This window comes from Pelobates fuscus, chromosome 8 (genome assembly GCF_036172605.1).
Source record: "Pelobates fuscus isolate aPelFus1 chromosome 8, aPelFus1.pri, whole genome shotgun sequence".
NCBI lineage: Eukaryota > Metazoa > Chordata > Amphibia > Anura > Pelobatidae > Pelobates > Pelobates fuscus.
In genome coordinates, this window is record NC_086324.1 from 144,259,789 (window position 1) to 144,286,544 (window position 26,756).

The 26,756-nt window shown below is 39.1% G+C and overlaps 1 protein-coding gene across 1 annotated transcript in view; it reads left to right on the forward strand.

Annotated features, from left to right (window-relative positions):
• The window catches only part of FAM20C (FAM20C golgi associated secretory pathway kinase), a 152,908-nt gene that overhangs the window by 90,485 nt on the left and 35,667 nt on the right, over positions 1–26,756 (forward strand). The window contains exons 4-5 of the mRNA XM_063430380.1: positions 118–210; positions 12,869–12,984. Coding sequence (XP_063286450.1) covers positions 118–210; positions 12,869–12,984 — 209 coding nt within the window. The remainder of the gene's footprint in view (positions 1–117; positions 211–12,868; positions 12,985–26,756) is intronic.

Below are 26,756 nucleotides of genomic sequence, written 5' to 3' on the forward strand. Positions count from 1 at the left end.
TAACCTCATCTTAACAGCTATCATTTAACTATATTCATTGTGACCATGTAATGTCTTGTGTTTTTTAAAACAAATGATGTGGACTAATTATACATTGGCTTTTCTTTGTCTTTACAGGCAAACAAGGGAACAAGAAACACCACCTGATTTCTTCTACTTTTCGGACTATGAGCGACACAATGCTGAAATAGCGGCCTTTCACTTGGACAGGTTAGATATGCTAAAAAATAGGAAATCTTATTCTGTAGTTGATGGCTTATATTGGTTGCTTTAAATGTTGCATTATATGTTGTGATTTTGTAGTTTTATTCTCCAGACAGTGTGTTGATACATCTCGTATACCACAACAACCTGTGCTATTTCATAACGGTGCAATAAAATCCCTTGTCAGTAGTCCCCTCTATATAATTTATTATATAAGTAAATAATAGGCATATTTTCAAAAATCGATTCAGCTATATGCTATTATGCAAAGCTCCCTGCTTGTTCATTGTCAATTTAAAAAATATATATAAATGGATATACAAAAATAGAAGTCCTGCGCTCACTCCCATCACTACTGGGCCAGCAGCAAGGACCACAGTACACATCAGCCCCAATATATAGTAAAAACCAAAGAAAATAAAAAGTTACCTGCGCTCTCTCCTTAATCCTTATGTATATTTAGACAAATGGAGGTCATTTAGTTGCTCCAATGGCCATTGGAGGGAATGCCAAGGCAGACCCAACGTCAAGGCAGACCCCCCTAAGCGGGTCCTAACACTGACCCCTCAGCCTGCTTCCTTGAGCTTCTGACAAAGATCTCTAATGAGATAGAGAGGGGTATTTTTTTATATACACCCCTATATACTTATTAACCCTTAATAGGGAACACATGTGAGCATTGTAACCAGGCTGTGTGATACAATGTAAATACAAATACAAAAAGAGACGTCCTGCGCTCACTCCCATCACTACTGGGCCGGCAGCAAGGACCACAGTAGACATCAGCCCCAATATATAGTAAAAACCAAAGAAAATAAAAAGTTACCTGCGCTCTCTCCTTAATCCCTATGTATATATATGGAACCATTTGAAAAGCTAATAGATGTTGTATCTCTACTTCTGTTATTTTGCATAGTAACTGTATTGATGCATTTTCATGAATGGAGATTGGCATTGCTGAACTGCATACCCAATAAACTCCTGTTATGCAAGGTTATGCTCAACATTCCCACTGATACAATGTGATGGCTAGTATTTGTTTGTAGAGATTCCAGTCACTTGCTGTTTTCTACAGCAAAAAAAAAGGTAGAAAGCTCAAAGGTATTTTTTTTTTGTTTCTCACTTTTCATTTGTTTTTATTTTTTTTTTATTGCAGTATCTTCATAATGCTTAAAAAAAAACGTCTGAAATTTCTATTTAATGTTGTCCACAGCCTGCTGGCAGTTTGCAAGGTTGCAGTTATTCTTTCAGTAGAAAACAATATATGCAGTGAGAGAACACTTCAAAGGCAGCATAACTGCACTTGTTAAACACTCCATACAGTCATGCGTCTATTTTTAAGCAGCTTTTTTTGTGTATCAGTTAGACAGGAATTGATGCTTCTGGTAACTACTTAGATAATTCCTGTAATAAACATTTCCTGTTCAGTTAGGCCCTCGATAATTACATCATGATTATCAGGTGTGCGGCTTGGATTTAAGAGATGCGAGAAAAACTCCAAATACTAATTAGGGTTATTAGGTTAAAGGGACACTATAGATACCCAGACCACTACAGCTCATTGAAGGGGTCTGGGTACAGTGTTCCAGGTCCCTTGACCCTTTAAGGTAATCATTGCAGTTTTTAATAAACTGCAATAACTACTTGCTATGCTTAACTCCACCTCTAGTGGATGTCTACCAGATAGCCACTAGAGGGACTTTTGGGCTTTTAGGCGACTTTTTGCATCCAGCATCAACCCAAAACTCCATATGAAAGCATTGAATAATGCTTTCCTATTTGGGAATCCTAATGCGACCATGGCCATTGCCGCATATGCGCATTAGGTCTCCCCAGCCGGCTGACGTTGGCGGGGGAGGAGAGAAGGTGGACCCAAGCAAGCGCCTTGGCGCTGGACCCAGGTAAGTGACATAAGGTTTTTTTTTAACCCCTTCTGCATCACGGGGGAGAGCGGAGCCTTGACGGATGGGGAAGCTACAGTGCCAGGAAAATAGTTTGTCAACTGTCAGTTTTTTAAATCACGGTCAGGTCACCACTGTTTAGTAAATACATTATTTAGAAGTGAGATATCAGCCATTCGGCCTTTGGAGTGGTACTGTCACCTTCCACTGCCACCAGGTCAGAAAATAAACTGAGACAAAGTAGTATTTGTCCCATGCCTGACACTTCTTGACACTTGGCAAAGCCACCACTGTGAAGAAGTGTCAATCCCCCAGCCGTCACCATTGATGGCTGCAGAGAAATTGTCTCCATTTATGGAAGATCCTTCCGGCCTCCATAGACCTCAATGCTGTACTATTGTGCATCGTGAGACTACAGCATTGGATCAACACCCTCACTAAAGAACAGAAACAATTTACAGGATCACATTTGTTGCAAATAAAGTAACTCACGCACACAGGGCTGTCTTTAACGTGGAGCAAACGGGGCAGCTCCCCCGAGCCCTTTGCTTGCAGGGTGTCATGCCTTAACTACCGGTAATTCCTTGTCTCTTCCGGGTTGACGGAGCTTAGCCACACACCCTTCTCTGATGCGGTCTCCCCACGCTACATAATGCGACCGCGCCAGATACAAAACGCTGGATTGTTGAACAGCGTTACCGCGAAATCAAACCGGCTAAAGATTCTCTGCAACCTCTACTTGTGAACCGAACCGGACTGGAAATCTACATACCCTCCTTCTCCTTTCCTCGACCACGGCTAGTATCTGGACCTTCCTCATCCTGTCTGAGAAACTTCCCTCCCCGGAGGAGAACTCCGGGAACCTGATTTTTCACCCTTGGAAGCTAAGTCAAATTCTATATCTGTAATAGGAGCTTTTCTGCTCTCAAGCCCGATAAGCATTCCTGCTACAGCTTGCTCTAAAGTCCGCTAAGCATTCATGCTACAGCCTGCTCTCAGGCCTGCTATCTTTAACTCCAAAACAAATCACTCCTGCTCAACTTAATTTCCAAACTCCTGTGTTTCCATAAAACTTGCAACTCCAGTGTGCCAGATTGCATGTATGTCAGAAGCTGCTTGCTCCGTTTAAACAAACAGCGAAGTAATTAAAGAAACAGTACCTGTATTATCCATAATTGAATACTCAGTTCCTATTCTATTTTCTAAGTATTCTATTCAACAATCTAAGTCCTAAGAAATCTGCAGTTGTGCTCCATATCAATATATGTAAGCGTTACACAGGGGGGCCCAAGACAGCTGTCCCGTTTGCCCTCTGCCGGCAAACTATGGGGGCCCATCGGGTGGCCCATGCACTTAGCACCTACCGGTGGGCCTGTATCTCTCTGTGTCAGTATGTGTCTGTGTATCTGTATGTTGTGCGTTTGTGTTTATGTGTCAGCGTGTATATATGTGTGTGTATCTGTATGTGTCAGTGTTTGTATCTTTAAATCTGCCTGTGTGTCTGTATGTGTGTCAGTGTATCTATATGTAGTGTCAGTGTGTGTACCTTTATATCTGCATGTATGTCAGTGTTTGTATCTATGTATCTGCATGTATGTCAGGTTGTGTATCTGTGTGTGTGCCTATGTGTCAGTGTGTGTGCCAGTGTATCTATATGTAGTCTGTGTGTATCTGTATGTTCTTGTTGTGTGTGTATATGCAGTCGGTGTGTATCAGCACGTGTGTCAGGTTGTGTATTTGTGTGTCTGTTTGTGTTTATCTAAATGTAGTAATTGTATCTATCTTTGTATCTGTGTGTGTGTATCTGTATGCATTGTATGTTCTCAATGTATGTGTGTATCTATATGCGATCAGTATTTATATGTGAATCTGCATGTGTCAGTATGTATCTATGTGCCATTGTTTGTATCTGTTTGTGTGTGTGTGTATCTTTATGTTCTCATTGTGTGTATCTATAAGCGGTCAGTGTGTATCTGCATGTGTCAGTGTGTGTATCTGTGTATCATTGTTTGTATCTGTCTGTCTGTGTAACTGTGTGTGTGTCAAACACACTCCTGCATTGAAACATTAATACTACACACAAACACACATCTGTGTTAAAAACACCAAAATTATATATAAACACATCCCTGCATACACATAAATACATACACATAAATACATGCTTGCATGCAAATGCCAGCACCACATACACACCCCTACATTCACACAAACATACTCCATACAAAACATGCTTACATTCAAACATACAAACACTGCTCATTACTAAATACAACCCTGCAAGCATAGGACAATGATAGATCCCCAGGTGTCATAACATTGTTGGAATTGTATGACAGATGGGGATCTACCGTATGGCCACCCTTGCGATAGCGGCCCAAAAATAAGCATTGCACCAGTACCCTTTCTAGTTTAGTTCCGCCACTACATTGCGCTGGAGGGAATGACTGCATGCCATGGGGTGGGGGGCAGGGGGCCCAAGTAAATGCTTGCGCAGGGTCCAATCAATATTAAAGATGGCCCTGCACGCACAATACATTATTACAGTATTATTCTTAAAACCCAAATATGGGCCACCATCAGTTTCTATCCATAAAGGTAACTGAAAATATTTTATAAAGAGCAGGGCAGCATTGTGGTTCTTACCCTGTCAAAAATGTGCTCAGTAAATCCAGAGTTACCCATCCTAATTCCTGCCTTGCAACATCTTGATGGATTTATGGAACGCAAGGTTGTGTTTGTCAAGGTAAAAATAACAATTCTCTGAGACAAAGTGATCAGCCCCAAGCAGTAGGCAGGCATTATGGTGACTGCCTAAAGTATTTTGTCACTTAATACTCTGGAATGACCTTCACTGGAATGTAAATCCTTCAATCTTAGTTTATATTTATTTTTTTTCTTTTCCATGTACTCATGTGCACACTGTTTACTTAAGGTTTGGACTTTTGCACTTGCATTTTATCATTGTTTTTTTTTATTTTTTTTAAATCTAGTTACAGGTTTAATTTAATTTATTGTAATGCTGTAGTTTTTTTTGGTACCTTCCAAGTTGTGTGTGCGCCTACTTTGAAGCTGATAATACTATCCGAGTTTTGTAAATCAGTTACCTGTTATCAGTTGTCTAACGTATTTCTGTTTAGCACATGCAATATTTAGGTAGTTTGCATAATTAATTTGCAAATATTTTTTCAGGTTTTTTTTTGTTGTTGTTGTTTTGTATTAGATAAAGCAAAACCCACTTACCAGGACATGTTAATGATAAAGGGACACCCCAGTCCTCCAAAGCACCTTAGCTTCCTATAGTATTTTATGTAAAGAGTATGCCGATTTTTTTTTTTTTTTTTTAATTTTTCAAAAAGTACAGCTATGGAAACTGGCTCTTTTAAAAAACGTACCTTGTTACACCACGTGGCTGCCGGAAAACCAGTCCTGTTACTTTCTAGTAGTTTAGCTTAATGTAGCTAAACTCAAGAGGCAACAATGGCTAGAGCACCTGCTTTGCAAAGCCTTCTCATTGTGAAGTCTGTGATTGGACAGCCACAGGAAGTCTGTCGGGGGTAGAAGGGGAGGGCTTGCAAGATCTGCAAGATGTTTTAAGATATACACTCAATGAAAAAGAAAAAAATTAAATGCATACATTCATTTGGGTTATATCTACTAACCAGTGATTTTTTAAAAAAATTGTTTTAATTGGGCAGTGAAGTGTCTCTATAGATAACTACAGGATTTAGTTATATAAAACAGTTAGTAGTAAAAAGGCAGAAAAGTGAAGAAAATCCCTCACTTACAAAATACATGTGGCCGCAACTCCAAAATTAAATAAGCACGGATATACTGTTTTTTTTATCATACTTATAGCAGTTCAATAGGTGCAATAACAGGGTTACCTTCTCGGTGCTGGGATCCTCCCCGTTTTAAAATGATACTTCACACAGGACACGTTTGTTGATCCGCACTCATAGGGAATTTCCAAAATACATCAGGAAGACATCATAGAAAAAATGCACATTTATTGAAGTATAAAATGAAAATACATATGGCAAGATACTAGAACAGCAATCCTCGTGTATGCTGTATTGGTCCAAGCATGTGAAAATGAAAAAACAAAACAAAAAAAAAAGGATATGAGTGAACGAAGTACAAAAAGTCCAACACCTAAGCATAGGACCACCCGCAGCTGCTGTTCATGGGGGAGACCACCAAAGAAGCCGACCCTAAAACAAAATTAGAGAAGCCCTGGATGCGTTTCGCACCACTCCTTTCTCAACTGCTTCTTTTACTTCAAGGAATGTGCATTTTTCATCTATGATTTCTTCCTGATGTATTTTGGGGGATTTCCCCATGAGTGTGGATTAACAAACTTCGTCCTGTGTGAATAAAACAGTTGTTGAGTTGTAGAATGTCTTGCAGAAAATGGAAAGCACTATAGAGTGTTTGTAGTACTTTCAGATGGCACCTCAAGCTCATAATCGCCAAAACACTATGTCTCCCTTTACTCTATTCATATTCACTCTATTCATTCTATACAGCTGCAACAATTTGCAAACATTACGTGTCATCCAACTGCTAGCATTATATTTTTAGTTTTCATTCACAACGTCCACGTATTTGAAAGTAACTTTGTTCATGAAAAGAAAAAATGAAGCTACTTGCAAAATTCCCATACAACATTAAAAGAAAGGTGAATTAGCTCCAAATTGTAGTGTATTTTTATTTCATGTATATTATTAAATTGACACATACTGAGGTGATATTCAGTTATAATCGGTGTACACCTTAAATGTTCAACTCAAACATGAAATCTGATTGACTCATTGGTGTTTTCAGTCCATTCATGTTGAATGCACATTATTGTCACTGACCATAAAATGCTCGACCAAAAATGAACTAATGCCTGCCCACATCAGCTGTTAAATGCAAATATCCTGGCTCATCACTTAAACATATTTGATCTTCTCAAAATATGCTCGGTAATATAAAATTAACTTAATATAAAAATATTACTGTCTTTAATCCAAAATATGCTGCTGTGCTGATGGGAATTTCACATAAAATTTATACTGTGAAGCAGTCAAATGCTTATCGATGCCAGCAATACATGGATAAAAACAGCTTACAATGCTCACATTCAATGAGCCAGACACTGGGAGATGGACCAAACTCCAGCCTTTATGCAAGATCATTCAAATTTAAAACAAGCCAGATGATAATCTTGTTTCATGTAATCTGAAATTAGACCTCACACGAAAAATTGCATTAATAATAATTGCGTAAAGGCTGGTGTGATAGCTCAGTGGGCTAATGCATCATCAGTAGACTCTGTTCAACCCTTGGGTCACAGGTTCAAATCCTGGCAGAGTTGACTAAGCTCTTCATCCTTTCCAGGTAGATAAAATCAATAAAATCAATACCATTAAATTGGGTAATAGTAACAACCCCTGGATGGTGGACTAAGGTATCTCCAGGAGGTACTTGAAAACCAGAGTAATCTGAATGTGCCTTTCCTGGTTAAATACTTTTTTTATTAGATCATTGTTTGACCCCCTACAACACAAATAAGAAAATGTTTGTTTATGTTTTGCAAACTTTTAAAAAGACAATATATATCGATTTACTCTTTACCTAGCATAAAGAAATAGGTATAATTTGCACAAAAACTAACTCCATAAAACATTAAACTATTTTCAATTACATTAGAAAATTAGATGAGCTAAAACCAGTATTCTCTTGCGCCCTGTTTTTTGCTCTCCATAAATTTAAAGGGTAATCCAGACGTGGACCCCTTGCTCAGGGTGGCTAGGCAGACATCAGCTATGCCTCACTAATGATGCCTAACAAGGCTGAAACGATTGTCTGGGGTTGCTGTGTCTCTAGTGCAGAGGGAACTTGCTGGCATTTCAGATCTGGACTGCCCGAAGTATGGGTGGGACCAGTCTGATGTTTCAGAGATGTTCTCTCTGTAATGGCACAAGATGAGCTAAAACCAGCTTGAGATCTGAGCGGGGACCCATCGAAGGGCAGGCTATTTCAGCTGCTGCCCGTTCTCAGTATTCTCTTGCACCCTGTTTTTGCTCTCCAATTACAGACAAGTTATATAAGGTATTTGTAGTTAGTAATATATTAAAATATTCTCTCTTGTAATATGAGTTTTTTTTGTTTTGTTTTTAATTCAACTTGTGTTTTGAAAAGAACATTTCTTTTATTGCTCTATTGCGTTGGAGGTCTAACCTTGACGTTACATTATCCATAATTCTCAGCTATGCTTCGGGTTTATTGTTCCACATTAGGTTGTAGTTGTGTGTCTTTACTTTAAGTTGGAATCACTTAGGTAAGCAGTGTGAAGACCTTGTAAAAATACATTTATTTCATAGCATTCACGATTAAATATTTTTCTACCTGATTGTTGTAACCAGAATACTACTGGATCCATTGAAAAATGTCTCCTTATCCCAGATACAGACTGCATGCATATGTTGCTATGGGAGCTTGATGACTCATGTTTACTAAATGATCCTTCTTTATTCTACACAATCATATTATTAAAAGAGACCACTCATCTAATGAAGACCACTCATCGCATGAATACCACTCATTTAACGAAGACCACTCAACTAACAAAGGCACACTCATCTAATGAAGACCATCATCTAATGAAGACCACTCTTTTAACAATGTTGCATTGATCACTAGAGCATGGACTAATATATGAGTCTTGTCTTAACTAATTTTTAAATAGCTCACTAGTTTTTTTTCCAGCTTATTGTAATTTTACATTTCCTCCTACGTGTCCTGAGCCACATTTATATCCAGTTTCCAAATCAGGGACACAAATTACATAGTGACATTAGCTTGCTCACCTTTTCTTCAATTAAGAAAATTGCCTAAATTACCCACTATACAACCTAAATGGAAATTGTAAAAATAGTAAAATATATAAAAATGGTAAATTATAAATATGTCAGCAAAAAAAATGTATTCTGCAAAACAAGTTTATCCACAATGTTTTGCAGTATTAAAGTGGCTCTGTTATATTGGGTAAGGCACTGTTGCTGCAGTAACCAAGTTATTGTGAACAGTTGCCTAGTGTCTAGTAAATACCATACTCTTATGCTAAACATTGGGAACCTATTAAAAAATTACGGTGTTGCAATTTTGGGTCCCGACCCTGAGGTTAAGAATTACTGATCTAGGGGGAGGCGGAGCCAGCGGCCATACTGTGAGGACGCATCTTCCTCGAGCTCCGAGAGCTACAATAATAAAAAGCATTTTCCCTCGGGAATTCACCCGCAAAACCCAGCAAAATGGTGCTACCAACAACGCTGAAGGCATGGGGCGACACACCAAGAAATATAAAGCTGAACGACCCCCCACAATGGCTGATATCGGCGAACTCCTGAGAAGGCCGCAAGCCGCGGGACTGCCAGAAATGGCGCCAATGTCCGATGGAATATCCTCCAGCGACGAAAACTCGGCAGATGGGGTGGACTACTACACTAAGGTACCTAACAGACCTGTACCCCCCAAGCCCTCACCGGCTGCGAAGCCTCCTGTCACGGAGGACACGTTGCGGAGCCTACTAGGTGAGTTACGCCGAAACATAGCAACCGACATCGGGCAGTTCAGGGAGGAAATCAATGGAGTTTCAGCACGTTTGCAACACACTGAACTAAACTCCGCGGATCACGAGAACCGCCTACAAACACTGGAGAGACAAGTGGCGGCCCTACAACAAAACCAGATACAAGCCAAAGAAACTCTAGCAGTACTAGAAGATAAAAGGCGCTGGAAGAACATCAAAATCAGAGGCCTGCCTGACACACTGGAGCCGGCGGAGTTCCCGCACCTATTCCGCAGGATGCTCAACGCTCTATTCCCCGCCAAACAGGCCAAGGCGATGCCTCTAGACGGCTGGTACAGAATCCCCAAACCAGCCACAGGCACCCAGAGCACCAGCAGGGACACTATCGTCCGATTCCAGCACAGCCAAGACCGACTGGCCTTCATGGCGGCCGTCCGCAACAGGTCACCCCTACAATTTGAGGAACACTCATTAACATTTTTTCCTGGCTTATCCAGAGCTACCCTGGATTGGAGACGCACACTGCGCCCACTAACGAAGGATCTGGCTGCCCATAAAATACCATACCGATGCGGAGCGCCGAGAAGCCTAATCATCCTGAGAGAAAATGGCGACCTGAAAATCACCGATGCCACTGAAATACCTGGTATAGTGCAGACGCTTGGACTACCTGAGCAACCAGCGGCAGCACCATCTCAGCCGACACCTTCCACTACCACTCACTGGGACCCAGCGAAGGTGCGCCCATTCGTACCCGCAGCCCTCAGAGGAAACCCATCGTCACCGTCAGGGTCATGAACTGCCCGCAGAACTCCACTACGTTGTACAGAACATTCTGCGAATTAAGTACTTTTGTTTCTCTTTCTTTGCCTAGTTATTCCCATTTGCGTTATAAGTTTATCATATGTTTACATAAATGTGTACTTTAATAAATTGAAAAAAAGACATATACAAAGTCCTGATCAATGTCTTTCTCAAACACAATGCAGAATGGGCTTACAATCTATAATGATAATATTTTAGAAATACAAATAATAATTAAGAAAAAAAATGTGGACACAGTGAACATTTAGCAGACAACCAATATGTAGGGTGCATCACAAATAAAAGATACTTGAGAGGTGAGTAGTTGAGTTGTGAGACACTTGGCACTCAGTTGGCATTGATTTTGTAGAGAAACAGAATTATAATCAATACACTAAAATAAAGCAATAGACATTGGAAAGGGTTGGAAGGTTGACAAATATATGCAGTAAAATTGCTCTTGGGGGAAAAGCAGCCAGGCAGTGTACCTAGAAAGAAATAAAAAAGTAATGTACAGAACAAATGTGTTTGCATCTAACATCTTTAGAGAACCCATCTATTATCCCTACAGGACCTATCATTTAGCACTATGGTCAAAGTACTAATCCAAACCTCTAAAGCACTGACCGATTCTAGCCCCTCTTATATCTCTTCACTCATTCCTAAGTATGCCCCTTCTCGGTCTCTGCCCATGACCTTCTCCTGTCCATTGCTCGCACGTGTATGGCCAACTCACGCTTGCAGGACTTCTCGGAGGCGGCTTCCTTCCTTTGGAATAGTCTGCCTACCACCATCAGACTCTCCCCTAGTCTTCAATCATTTAAAAAGTGCCTTAAAACCCATCTCTTAAGGAAAGCTTATAGCCTCCCAGAGTAACCTCTTCCTCACATACTTGTCCTTTGCTCACTCCTAAAGGGCAGCACTCTGCTCTCTCCTCCAGCTCTGCTTCACTCCCACCTTGTTTGATTGCTATTCTCCCATCCTATTGTGTTTTATACCCCACCTTCTCTAGACTGTAAGCTTGTTTGAGCAACCTATTGTTCATTTGAGCAACCTATTGTTCCTGTAAGTTTTTGTTACTGTCGCATATATTGTTATATCCCCCTCACCCCCTATAATATTGTAAAGCGCTACGGAATTTGTTGGTGCAATATAGATGCCAATAATATTAATAATGACCTCCAATAAAACTATGCATAATATAATATAGCATATATAATATATCCGCACCCATCAACCACATATCACTCGTGGTCCTCCGAAAGACTACTGTTCATAGCAGTGCAATTTGTTTCATGTCAAAATGAGTCCATGAACTCTCAATTTTTCAAATGTTTCAAATGTAAATGTCTGCTCTTATGTTAAGGATCTATGAGAACCTACTCGCAACACAGACAGGAAAAGTAATTGTGAAAGGAAGTTTCAACTTACATTACATCTAGATTATACCATATTTTATCAGTGTATCAATGTGATCAAACTCTGGGAGGATAACTAAAAAAACATAAGACTTTATTTTTTTGAAGAGTGGTGGAAAGGTTGCAAATATTTGGTAGACTTGCTCCAAATAGTAACCTCTGGGCCAAATAATTTAGAGTAATCCATTTCTGCATTATGTGATTGGTGGCAATGCCCAAATTACATAAGAATATGTTAAAAAAATAAATCTGTAACATGCATCAGATGCATATGTAGTGTGTCAACAGTTGCCCATGATAGCCAAATTTAGATACAGAAAATAATAAACCCAACAGGTCTGTGTTTGACCAACTGCATGTCTTGTGTGACCTGACCTCCACTTCCTCCTTATTATTGTGCATCCTGATAAGCGTCATAATTTGCACAAAAAAGACTACCAAGCAACCCACTTAAATTTCTAGGAAGAAAGAGATATTGAGAAATCTTCTTTGATATCTTTCAAATGTTTTTAATTTCTGGTTTAGCTCTTATAATGTACTCTAATACTGTGTACATTCTACTTCCAAACTTATCTCTTTGGAATAAATGTGTGGCCACATTTCTAAAGGAATTAGAAATCCCATGGTAGACTTCATGCCATCAGCTCTATGTCCTTGAACTTGTGTCATTTTCAATGTTGAAGTAGCCTGTGGAAAAATGCTTTGAGAGGATAGATTGAGCCTGGAAGGAGCCATGTTAACTTTGATCTCAATCATAGTTTTTTTTTTTGAGAAAGAATCGAAATATATAGAGAGAATAAGGCAATGACATATATTAGGCATATTTCTTGATAGATGTGAAGAATGTGAAATAAAACCTGAACTTTTACTGAACGAAGAGTAAAAGGAAGTAAAATAGAAAAATAAAATTAAAAATTTTACTTTTAAGTTAATGTCTAAATTTTTTATCTTTTCCCGCACAGAATTCTAGATTTTCGGCGTGTCCCACCTGTTGCTGGCAGACTGGTAAACATGACCAAAGAAATAAGAGATATCACTCGAGACAAGAAGCTGTGGAGAACTTTCTTCATCTCACCAGGTAAGAGAAAGTCTTGATTCTATATGAGGTTATCAAGGCAAAACTCTGGGTGTAAAGTGATAATAGTTGAAAGACAATTATGTTAGTTTCCATGGTGACTGCTCCCAATATAGCACTTTGCCCCAAAATAACACCTGTTTTTATGCATCTATAAATCTGCCCCTTTGTGCCCTGCAATATACATTTTTTTAATGACTCAAAATAATGTGAACTGGTGGCAGTAGCTTGTAAAATGTCATGTCATAGGTTGTTGAAAAACAGAGATTGAACCAATATCAACTGAAGTAAGGAAGAGAGGAAGTAAAGAAAGCTGAGTGAATTGCAGAGAAGTGAGATGGGACATAAGATGGACCCATGGTACAGTTTAGGAACACAGACCTGCATTTGCCACTTTTGGTAGAAAATAGAAGGAATTCTCAGGATAGGTGCCATTACTTGACTTATTTCGAGGCCTAGAAGACGTACTTCCGGTAGGTGACATTCCACCAATTTTTACTTTATGCAGTCAGACTTTAAGGAGATGTCTGGAGCTCTTCCCATGGGAGCCACAAGCATGGGACTATCAACTGCAGTGTACGAAAGTGGCAAACTCCACCATGCACTCATTTAGGCATGCTGGTGTGGATTCCCTCTAGTGAGATGGAAAAAGGAATTCAGTGGTCGGTAGAATGTTGGCTAGCAAGTAGTTTCTGAAGGGTTGAGCTGTTGATACTTGAGCCGATACTTATCTGGAATTAAAATGAAAGTGACCTTAATGATTTCTGTCCATAAAGACTTAAGACTTACTCTATAACAATAGCAATACTAATCTAAAGATGAGGGGGGTGGGATAAACCCATTAACCCATGACATTAAAACCAGTACAAAACTACCCCTGAGCCCTAAGTCACTAAGATATTTAAAATAGAAATATTCCACTTTCAGTTTGCTGTAGGAATGAGTTTTGCAAGAGAGCAATAACATATTGATATGACTGTATGTAAAATAAAATGGTTTCTTTCCTTTTTAAATTTTAGTATATTAGCGTTTTAGGTAACTTCTTACATTCAGCTCAGACAAGTAGATTATCCAGGGACGAGGGACTTGTTTGCCGGTCTTTTTCATTTACCATTATCTATTTCAAGTATTTCTTACTGAAGCAGACTAATGATGTAGGGCCTCTTGAGAAATGACACTGTTAGATTAGTTTTCTTGAAGCAGTTATGAAATGATCGCAGAACATTGATATCTGAATAAATATCCACTTGCGAAATCAATAGGTATCTGTGCCTAATGATGTCACTGTTCCAATGAAAAAAAAATGCTTGCTAATTTTCAATTGAATATATATATATATATATATATTCAAATGAGATTTAGCAAGCCTTTTGCTAATTTATTTCTGTTGTTGTTGTTATACAATTGTTGTTGGCAATTGTGTACCGAAATATGGATTGGATCTGCCTAAGTCCAGATGGGAGATACCACAAAGGGTAGTTGAGAATGGCAGGGCTAAGATCCTGTGGGACTTTAAGATCCAGACAGACAAGCAAGCAAACAAGGAACAGAAGATTGCAGTCGTGGTGAATGTGGTAATACCCAGTGACTATAACATCAGGAAGAAGGAACATGAGAAGGTGGAGAAATACCAAGGACTGAAAGGATAGCTAGAAAGGATGTGGAAGGTGAAGGCAGTAGTAGTCCAAGTTGTGATAGGAGCACTCGGGGCTGTGATTCACAAGTTGGAGAAGTGGCTTCAACAGATTCCAGCTGGGAAATCTGAGATCACTGTCCAGAAGAGTGCAGTTCTAGGAACAACTAAGGTACTGCGCAGAACCCTCAAACTCCCAGGTCTCTGGTAGAGGACCCGAGAATGAGGAATAAACATACCACCCAAGAGGGGTGAGAAAATATATTATTATTTCCTTTTTTTTTTATAAAATTTGCTGGTTGGGGGAATCCACAAACATGAACACGTTGTGGTAGAAATTGCTAATTTAACACAATGAGATTTATTTATCTTCAACGAAGGTCACTTGAAGAAGTTTTCCAGTTCAAATATCATGGCTTAAAACTTTGAATTCACGTTGAATTCCAGACAATTCACACTTTAGTGAATAACCCTATAAGTGAGAGTATTTGTAATTAGCACACGTACATCTCTTTGATGTTCATAATCTGCATAATATGTTTTAATACTGAATGAGCTCTGTTCAATTCTTCAATAAAAAGAAAACAGTCATCTGTATTCTTATTTAACATAAAAGATCACACGTATTATAAATTGCATGCATATTAATTTGCAATGTACGTACATGCGTTTTACCAGTGCGGTCTCCTGGGTAATCATTGCTCTGTGGAGGCTGCCATCTTTAGTCTTTCGTGGACTTAATAGCTTATCCAATCAAAAAACATGCAGGTAATGAACAGCTAATCTGTGTTCATGAATCATGATAAAGTAAAAGGAATCTCAAAAAAAGCAGTTTCCAAATATCAAGCTGAGCAGAGAAATGGCACTAGCGACCACACACAGTTAAACAAAGCCACATCCAAGTAGCAAGGGTAAGAAGGGTAAGTCAGTGGATTGAAAAAAATAAAATAAATATAACAAATGAATACACATAAAAGCTATATTAAATTAATTGCATAATTACAAAGTCATACACAGGAATGCTATTAAATGCAATCTTTCATTTTCAGTGATATTAAAAAATAATGATGACACTTTTCCTTTCAGTCAAAACAAAGAGGTTGCTGTATCTTTAATGCTTAGGAGTGCCGCCGGGCATATTGTTTCTCAGCTGTGGATATAATCAGTCTTATAAGGAGTTAAAGTTCCCTCCGTAAAGGCACTAGTAATCTAAACCTAGTTTAACCACTTAAAGGGACACTATAGTCACCTGAACAACTTTAGCTTAATGAAGCAGTTTTGGTGTATAGAACATGCCCCTGCAGCCTCACTGCTCAATCATCTGCCATTTAGGAGTTAAATCCCTTTGTTTATGAACCCTAGTCACACCTCACTTGCACAGCCTTCCATAAACACTTCCTGTACAGAGACTTTCTTTATTGCAAGTTCTGTTTAATTAAGATTTTCTTATCCCCTGCTATGTTAATAGCTTGCTAGACCCTGCAAGAGCCTCCTGTATGTGATTAAAGTTCAATTTAGAGATTGAGACACAATTATTTAAGGTAAATTACATCTGTTTGAAAGTGAAACCAGTTTTTTTTTCATGCAGGCTCTGTCAATCATAGCCAGGGGAGGTGTGGCTAGGGCTGCATAAACAGAAACAAAGTGATTTAACTCCTAAATGACAGTGAATTGAGCAGTGAAATTGCAGGGGAATGATCTATATACTAAAACTGCTTTATTTAGCTAAAGTAATTTAGGTGACTATAGTGTTCCTTTAAAACTGCCAGAATGGGAAGTCATGGCAAGCTATTAGGCTTGGATTAGATTTCCCTAAATCTCATAAAGTAATCCAGATACGTTCATCTAGGCTGCTGGGCCCTAGAGGGGTATCAGTCATACCTTAGTGAACTATGGCTGAAATTATTGATTTGGATTGCTGCATATCTTGTGCAGATCAGCATGCCTTGCGGCACTGTGTTTGGACAAGTTCAACACGTACTGTTATGTGTTTCTGCCGATACGGCACAAATGTAGGAAAACCTGCTTAATGCCCCTTGGCAGCGCAACTACCACTATAACAGACTTCTATAAGGTTCTACTATAGTAGCTTGAATTACGTTAATTATATGTAGAGTATTTTAGCATTTTGGAGAAACATCTCAAAAGTGTCATACAAAAAAAAAAAAAATCAAACGTCAAACATTTCGGACCTATTATGTTCCTTTTTCAAGACTTGAAGTGCGTCGATGATGTCCACCAGTTTAATGGAATAAATATTGTTATTACATTTGCAAAAGACCTTAGTTTCATTTGATGTAGTATTTTTCAATTTCATTTTTCAAGAGTAACATACGTGGTTTGTACTGTAGTGCATTGCAAGGGTTCCAGGCTTTATGTGGGTACCAGCACTTGTTTAACATTGAATAGTACCTGCGGACAGAGAAACCATTGTTTTACAAAGGATCATTCCTAGCTATGCATGCTGCAGCTGCAATTTACCTGACTGTGACTGAAATGTTATGCTAAAGATATGTGTTACGGACTGAAACAATCTAGTGTTACACAGTTTGAAAGAAAAACTCAGTGTCTGATATAAAATAAGCAACCGATAAGACAAATGAAACCCCCTGCTAAGCTTATTTGGACAGATCGCAAAAATAAAAGAGGGGCTTGAAAATTCAATGATGAAAAGAAAAATTGATTTTTTTTTCTTTCTCTTTAAAGGTATTAGAATATAAGTGCATTAGGTATTATATAGAACGCCAGTTATTTCAGCACTAATTGAACCAACCATTTAAAGAGATCAATAAGGCTAAGCTTACTTGTGCATTACCTTTTTATATATATCAAACATTCTTGGTGGGAGCTAAGGTGTAATAAGTTAGTATGCATCCAATACGGCTCCTTTCTAAGTGGCTATCTATACATGTTTATTTAGAATGTTCAAATTCGCCATTTTTTATGTAGCTTCCCCAACATGCAATAATCATTCTATGAATCGTGAATCGGTAGTCAAGTGCTATCCACACATGCCTAGTGTTTTAAACTTGGCTATTTCCTTTCTTTTGATTTTATTATTATCATTTTCATACTTTTACAGCATCAAAGAACAAATATTAACTGTTGAAGTAAGAAAAACCAATGAACAAATGAAGTAGGAAGGCTAAGGTGATTAACAAATAGGTCAGTGAAGATGAAGGTGGAATAAGATGATACTGTTTATATGGTGATACGTTTATAGGTGGAGAAGAGGCCGCAGAGCGTGACTGTTTAGTTAGAAGCGTTGAATGATAATCTTCTCACTCAACGTACTAGATTCAGTCTAGTTAGAGGGAAGGGATGGAGGTTGTTAAAATGTGTTAAAGGAACACTGCTGGCACTATAACCATTTAATCTCATTGAATTGGTTATAGTGCCTGAGGTCCTCTGGCACTGTCCCTCCATTCAGTGTTAAAACATTTTTTGAGCAGATTAACTTTGAATGAGGATCCCCAGCATCCAACAGCCCCGCCCTCACTGAAGGTGTGTCTAACGAAGATACCGTGCACTTCTTTGTAGCCATATCAATTTATAGGCTGAAAGCAGTCAGCTGACACTCTCAGCCAATCATAGCCATTCATTGCTGCTCAAGCTAAGATTTCCTTATTAGCCCATGCAGCATTAAAACATTAAAATGAGATGAAGAATTTCGGGTGCCTATAGTATCCCTTCAAGCAATGTTATTTAATTACCAGCACAAGTTAAAAAAAATGGAAAATGAGTGAGGAGTCTCAAATTAATTTAGAGCCAAAGGCAGTGTAGGAAATGATGGCTGGCAACAAGGAGCAGAGGATAAAAATAATGAAAATCCAAGTGGAAAGCAAGGCATCAAATGTTGGGGTGTCATGAATCAGAGCAAATATTATGTCCATTTTCCAGATTACAGTTTTCAAAAGTGACTCCTGAGTTTATCCCATAACTCTGCAAAATATCTAAGCATCTAGTATATGTTTGGCCCTGGCTAGAGATTACAGAGGTAAACAAAGATCCAACAGAAAAGATTAGTTTAACCCCTTAAGTACACATGACATGTGTGACATGTCATGTTTCCCTTTTATTACAGAAGTTTGGTCCTTAAGGGGTTAAAGGTGTGGGATGTAAGGTCCACCATCTGGTCATATGAGCAAAACCAGTTGAGAACAAGATCACCATGAATATAAGGGGAAACCCTTGCTTCCAGCAGAAATTATTGGGTATTTGGTGAATGTGATATAATTCAGAGGGTCCAATATACCACCTAAGAAAAGTTTCAACGCCTTTCTTTTGTGATTCACACAGTTTGATACAGAGGCGGTAGCGCCCCAACTGTCCATCTAGAACCTTGGTTATTACATTTACAAGCTATTCCGTCAATCTTCCAGGAGCCTCCTGTCTTGTATGAATTGACTATATTTGATCAAGTCTAGTATGAAAACCACACTCGCCATACTGAGCAGCAATCGCCTTTCATAAAAAAAAACATTCTGTCCGTTCAAGTACTTGTACAGTATATTCCCAAAGGGCAGGTGCTCACCATTCAAATCATGTCCTCGCATGACATGCTCCCTCATAGATATCTATGAGGGAGCATGTCATCTGCTGTAGCTGACACACAACTCCATTCATGACGAAACATGGAGAGAGCTATGTTTCAGAAGAAGGTGAGCGTCTAAGCTCTGTTAGCTTGGACAGCAGTTTCAGTCATGTAATTTCCATGAATGAAACTGCTGTACAGTGCTGAACTACAAATCCTTTAAAACCCTGCTAGCTTTTACCAAAGTGAATCATTCTATAGTATTCCGCATGGTCAATAGTGCCAAGAAAGCTTTTAATACATTTTTAATAAAGACGATGGAAGCACTCAAACAAGTATGGTTCATGCCTGAGTAATTTTCAGTAGACAACATAGTAATTTACATGTGATCTTTGATTGGCGAGACCTGGAATGTGCAGATTTCATTAAAGTGTTTTTTTTTTTTTATGTAGAATGGCAAACATTTATTGAACTTTTTTTTTTTTTTTTTTTTTTTTAATTCTTTATTTTTGTCGTGCAAATGAGATAACAACAAACATGAGGTACCCCAAAGGCAATCCTCACGCTTTTTTATAAACATTTTAAAACAGAATGGGGTATGGTAATGCATGCACAGATTTTTTTTTTAAATTCAGTGTGTATAATGATGTAGCTTGTTATTGCCAGATGCCTGTCTCCAGTAGTCGTAGTAGTAGGGGTAAATGTCTAAGGCATGTATGGCCGTGTGTTAGCAAAAATAAGAGAGAGAGAGGTAATGTGTCTCTAAAGCGGATTAGACGCTATAAGAGCGCAGCTCCACATAGATAAGTGGGTGTTGGTGGATACTAGCATGGAGCTGGGGGGGTTGGTGTTCTTTAGGGAGCCTGTGTTCCCAGGTTAATCCCGGTCGTGGCACCTATAGGATTGTAAGGGTAAGGTGGGACAGAAGGTTACTGCCCTTCCCTGCTAGCGTTGTGTATAATGTGTGGCCTTTGGGTGTTGTCAGAGGAAAGGGAGAGTCAGTAATAACGTATAACATATAACTTGTGCTGGCCCCGTGAGGCCTTTTGGTCGTAATAGGTGAAAAGGTAGGATTTAAATGAAAATAAATACAGGAGATAGTCTCCAGAGTCAAGTATTTGCCCGGCCGGGTAGACTCCTATTCGCCGGGATGAACGGGACAGCGTTAGCCGGATCCCAGGTTGTCGGTGCAGACGGTGCGGCGTGGTTCATTCCCAGTGTGGCCAGTGTTGCCTCTATCTCCGATGCCTCCATCACCCTGATCTCTGCGTTCTGATGCTGGATGAGTAGCGCTCGTGTTGGGCCCCAGCGGTATTTGATTCCCCTTGACGCTAATATGGATGTGAGGGGACGTAGAGTTTTTCGCCACTGTAGGGTCTGGCGGGAGAGGTCCGAGTAGAAGGTGATGTCCATCTCCTCGAACCGAAATGGGGGTTTGCCTCGCACTGCACCCATAACGGCTGCCTTGTCCTGGCCATTTTGAAATTTGACCAGTACGTCGCTGGTGTTGGAGGCTGTGGCTGAGGGAGGCTTGGGGAGCCGAAACATCCCATCTAATGTAATGCCCCTGGCTTGTTTAGGGGAGAGAAGGGCTGTGAAGAGCCTGCGCAGGCAGTGTGGTAGTTCTGCCTGGGTGATGTTGTCCAGGAGACCCCTGATTTTCAGGTGTTTCCACCTTCTTCTATCCTCCATAGTTGCTAGCTGGTGGCTTAGAGTGTTGTGGGCTGTGGTGAGGGTGCTGACCTGGGTCTGTAGCTCCAGTATGTGGGCTGCATGTGTTACAGTGGTCTGTTCGACTGCATTTAGGCGCCCATTGAATCCCTTAAGGTCCTCTCTAACCTGTGATATTTCAGACGACAGGCTTTGACGGAGGTCCGCCAGGAGGCCGGTAAGTATTTCTGTAGTGAGTGGTGCTGACCCTTTGGCTGCTGCCTGGGCGGGTTTTGGAGGCTGTATTACCTGCTCCCCCAGTGTGTGAAGGGAGTATTCGTCCGAGTCATCGGAGAAATCATCTAGGTCCGCCGCCATGTCAGCTCGTCCTGCTCCCTGCGGCCCTCTCAGGAGATCGCCGATATCGGCGCAGAATCTGGGCCTCTCCGGTCGGGGTTTTTTAGTCTTCCTCCCCATCGTGTGTGGTACCGTCTGGTGCTTATTGGGGGGTATGCACCCCGTATTTCAGCCGGTTTCAGTCGCTTTTTGCTCCGTTTAGTCGGAGCTCCGGGAGATTACGACCGTTGCTGTTAGGCGCTAGCTCCGCCCCCTTTATTGAACTTTTAATTCATATGGCTATTTTATTTAAAGGCCAAAAAAACTATTATTTTACATTCTGTTATGTGATCTTCTATTCTATAACTTACTCCCATCCCTGAAGGGTTGCTGCTGCTTTGTTTGTTTTTTTAAAATCTTTTTTGAGAAACTTGTGAATCCTATATTCTGTACAGCCGGGTCAAGAAGAACTGGCTGTCAGTAAACGTATTTATGTATATCCATTTATTAGTCACGTCTCCATAGCTAATATAACTTTCCTCCCAATCGTCTGTTTTCTTGCAAATCTGTTCAGAGGTAGGAAACCAATGCTTTGCCAGTATGATGGCTGTGAGAGCATTTTGGTAGATGTAGTCCACCATATCTGGAGTGACAAAGCTTGTCTTCCCTTGTGCTGTACAGTCACACTGATAAATGCCATTTTGGAGACAGAGCCTTCTTAATAAATGCAGAGCGAACACAGAAAATCTCTGTCTTTAATTGCTTCCAAAGGACTCTTGATGCTTTAAATTCAGGGCTGACTGGCCCTCCTGAGGGGCTTATTATAAAACCTTCTCTCCTTAACAAGGTTTTATCTTGGTACACAGACCTGTGGGCGCCTCATCATTTTTCAGATATTTAATTAGGCTTTTTTTCCTGCAAATCTATTGCTTGGATAAGTCTTAATCAGAAAAAGCTGGAGAGACAGGGATTTTTGGTATATGATTTTTTTGTAGCTGATGCTAAAATTTTGTGTGAAGGAAAAGCATAGTAGAGGTGATGAGGTCTTTTTCCTTTAAGAGCCAGGTGGGTCCACACATTTAGCTCTAAAAGTGTTAATTTAAAACCTTCCTCCGCTTTACGCCAACACTAACATTAAATGATATCCTGGACAAGTGACATTATTGGCATATTGAATTTGTATTTCTTAGAAATAGGTAGAAAGTAGTTTAATTGATGCACAAGTGCCCAACTTTTGCTTACTGCATTGGGGCAATTTGTTTCCTGCTTCGCAGGTGCCTGTATCTGCTTTCTGCACAACACACGTTCTCATTTTACTGGCCTGCTTCTGAATTTGCCAACAATGTTTAGCCCACTTTAAGAACCGCTCTTGAGTAATTACTCTGAAAATTACTCCGCTGAATATAACAATGAAAATCACCTATAAAATGTTTTTTTATATATTTTTTTACGTGAAACCCTCTTTTTAAAAAAATGTTTAACAGATTTAGCAAATGACCTCACAAAGCAGCTCAGTACAGTCACATCCAGGACATGCATTGTAAATAAGAAGAAGTAGACACATTGTTTAATTTTCCTCTTCTCCGAATGCTTCCTGCCCGGTGCCCGATTCCTCTCTTGCAACTGCCATTAGTCTAATACTATCCTTACCTTTTGTGTCACTATACCCCACTCCCTATAACATGTAAGCTCATTGAGCAGGGCCCTCAACCTCTCTGTTCCTGTGTGTCCAACTTGTCTGGTTACAACTACATATATATAATATTCAATCCAAGAAAGGATAAAATAAAGGTGGATTGGCGCTTAAAAGTGCAAATGTAAGTGCAGCAACCCCCAGTGTCTAAAATCACTTAAATGACACTGAATAAATAGATAAAGGTAATAAATAATGGGGGGTGCAAGAATAATCAACAGCACACAGAGGTATATACTTATTAGTATGAATGTAGAGCCGCTTGCTCTTTCTGAAAGAGCAATATAAAACCATTCATAGCATAATACTGTATAACAGCAAGTATATATCAATTAAAAAGGTAATGGGTCACTCACACTCTCCAGAGCCACCACAAGCAGGCTCTTGCTATGGTGGCAGTTGAATAATGAGCTTATTCGGGCTGTAAACTTCACTCCTTGGGATTCTCCTTCCAGGAGGATATCTAGTAGGGTAAGAGTGAAAAAACTTTACTTGGATAAAAACAAACAGGTAACAGCAGCTGAATTAGCTAATAACAAAGATAAATAAAAATCCACAAACACCAACGCGTTTCAACCTACATCGGTCTTTTTCAAAGTGTATGTTGGACTCTTCTTCATGGTGGTTTTTATTCCGTCCTCCCGGAAATTGAATCTCATGCCGTTTTCGTGCTCCATGGTCATTTCCGCAGTCATATAGTTCCGTTTAGCGTGATGACGGCAATTGACGTGATTACGTCATGACGGCATAGCGAAGATTGCCGTTTGCTTCCTCTCATGGACAAGCCTTCCCGGAAGTCTATGTGAAGCCATATTGGAATAGGGCAGGATCATCCATAGCATTTATGTAAAACAAAGTCTTTGTACAATAAAATTTTCCTCTGCTAAAAACATGTTATACATAATATATATATATATATATATATATATATATATATATATATATATATGAAAAAAAATAGTAACTGTTCAATATATTTTTAGTCATAGCATCAATACTCATACAGTTTACAGATTCATAATAAAAGGAGAAAAAAATCTTGTTTAAAAGAGAGAATGGATCTTTTAAAGGGATTAAGAATATGGGGGTTGTGATCTGGATACAAATGAAGGGGGGAGGGGGGAAATATACATCCAATATATAAAAATATGGAATATATATAAAAATAAGAAAAAAATAATTATGGAATTTTAGCATTTTTTGTGAATCTGTTTACTTTACTCAATCTTTAATAAACCTTAAAATGCTTAAAAAATGAATTGCGATTTTTTTTCTGATACATTGTTCTCATCTATTCAGGATTGCTTTTGCCTGTCAATCATATATTATTGCCCCATATACTCCTGTATTGCATGCCCCACTAAAGAATTTGTCAAAGCATTATTTGAATGATGCCAGTAATGCTCAGTAGATACGATATCTAGTTGAATAGTAATCTCTGCAGGCTGTGTAATTTACCTTTTATTATATAAAAGTATGGATTAGTGATCAAAAGACCTCTACATAACTATTGAAATGCGAACTGAGAAGACAAACCCGGTAAATGTGGTAAAACTGGCTTGTGTGGAATTTAAAGTACTGAGTTGATTTGGTTAACAAAATAGAGTACGGGGCATAATGTGTAGGGAATGGATGTCAAATGTCGTGCTTGAAGGATAAGACACTGCCTGTGGAACGTCCCACTAACAGAATAAAAACTCAGCATTCAGAGTGAATTCCGAATTTTAACACCAGTAGAACCAAACTGAAAACCTAGCTAAAGGAGTTTTTCTAATTCACCTATTTTTTCAAATCTCTGACAAGTCTTCAGTGAATAACCCTGTTCATGGGATAAGAAGAGAGAGTAGCGCCTTGACATGTTTCACAGGTAGATGCGTTCTCCGTAGAATATATGGAAATGCAAAGATATAGCAGAATCTAGTGTAGTATGTCCCACATTATATAGCAATATAAGAAGTAAAAATGCACTTGCAGGTTTAAGAGCTAGGATAGCTCTATTTAAATAGCCCCAATGGTACAATGCCTGCCTAGGCATATTTGGTGTCTTCTTGGTAAAATACTTCTGTGCAGGGGGCTACCAACCAGTTATGGTGGCTAAGATGAATTGCACCCCATAACAGTTATAAAGGAAGTAAAGGGCACAATCCACAGCTCTTAGGTGGTATTTCCCAACCAAAAGTATTGCTTCCAGGCTCCAATAGAAAGAACAGGAAAAAGTCTAAAGATGTCATACAATTATTACTTTATGATATAAACATATATTTAAGGTAAATTAATAATAAAAGCGGTATAAAACAGTTAAAAAAAACATTTAATGCGTTTCGCCAACAAATAATTTTTTTCACATGTGTTCCGGTTCAAAGTGTATTTATTAAAAAAAAAGAACACTACGCGTTTCGCCAACAAAGGATTTTTTTTTTCACAAGTGTTCATGTTCAAATTGCATTTATTAAAAAAAATGAAATCTTACATCCAATATCACATTAGTTTACTATACGATATGTTGATGTTACCAGTGGGAATAAACTTGTTTCATGTTATTCTGTCACCATGACAAATGCTCCTTTTACTGGGGGCATTTGATATGACTGTGTCTTCAACCTAATTCCTTCCCATTAATTGATCTCATCACTTTGGGGGGAAGTTACGAGGTTGTAGTTTTACAAGGTGGAACATTAATAAATGACAGGTCAGCGAATAACTGTGCAGAATTTTTCACAAAAGGCATAACAACACAGGAGGCAGAGACGAACAGATGTAAATAATTCCCTTACTAACAATGCTAATACCTGGAAAATTACAATTCTGTTTGGAAAAAAAATAGAAAAAGCAAAACCCCCAAAATAGGCCCTTTGTGAAGCTGTATTTAATGAGATAAAAGTCTCATAGGCAGTAGATATACTTCAACCAAGTAAAAAAAATACTTTGGGGCTTTCATTTCTGACATTCTGGAATTTATGTACTAGAAGATACTATTGGATTCTAATGACTATAAGCATAGCTTCACTTTCTGCTGAAGATTTTCTTTATAAATCATTTATTTTTATCACAAGGGACTCTGCTTAGAAAATGAAATATAAATAGTTATCTCGCCAAGACAAGTTTGCACCGAATATGCACTGTTTCCGAAGCAGATGGTCCTGCTGTTTATTAAATGTGCTTTCTTTTCTTTTTCTTAAATTGGATTCCAATTTGCCTAGAATTACAGTTTGATTGCAATTGAGTTAGCAAATTTTGCCATGCGCCAATCAACCAATCGTAGAGTCAAAAAGGTTAAACCAAAATGTTCTTTTTATCATCGATGTATATTATTATTACTTTTTTTTTTTTATACCAAACATTGTAGCATATTTTTTTGATAACCTGGCAGAAATATATAACTGGTAGTTCTAGATTTTGACCTGGATAACCCAGGTCTAAAGCTGGCTTCAGGTTCGGATAGTTCTTCTCCAGATGAAAGGAGTTAGCATTTACTACCTCGACCTGTTTGCTCTCTGTCACCCCTGTTTGCTCTCTGGCTCTCTGTACACACACACACACACATTCACTGACAGATACGCATACACTAGCTAACAGAAACACACACTCACTAACAGAAAAACACACACACTAACAGACACACTCACACTCAGTAACAGCCAAACACACTCACTAACAGACACACACTAACAGACACACACTCACTCACTAGCAGACACAAACTAGCAGACACACACACTCACAGGCAAACACACGCACTAACAGACACACACAGTCAGACACACACACTAACAGACACACACAGTCAGACACACACACACTCACTAACAGACACACACACTCACAGGCAAACACACTAACAGAAACACACTAACAGAACCACACTTACAGAAACACACTAACAGACACACACTAACAGACACAGACACACACTAACACACACACACACA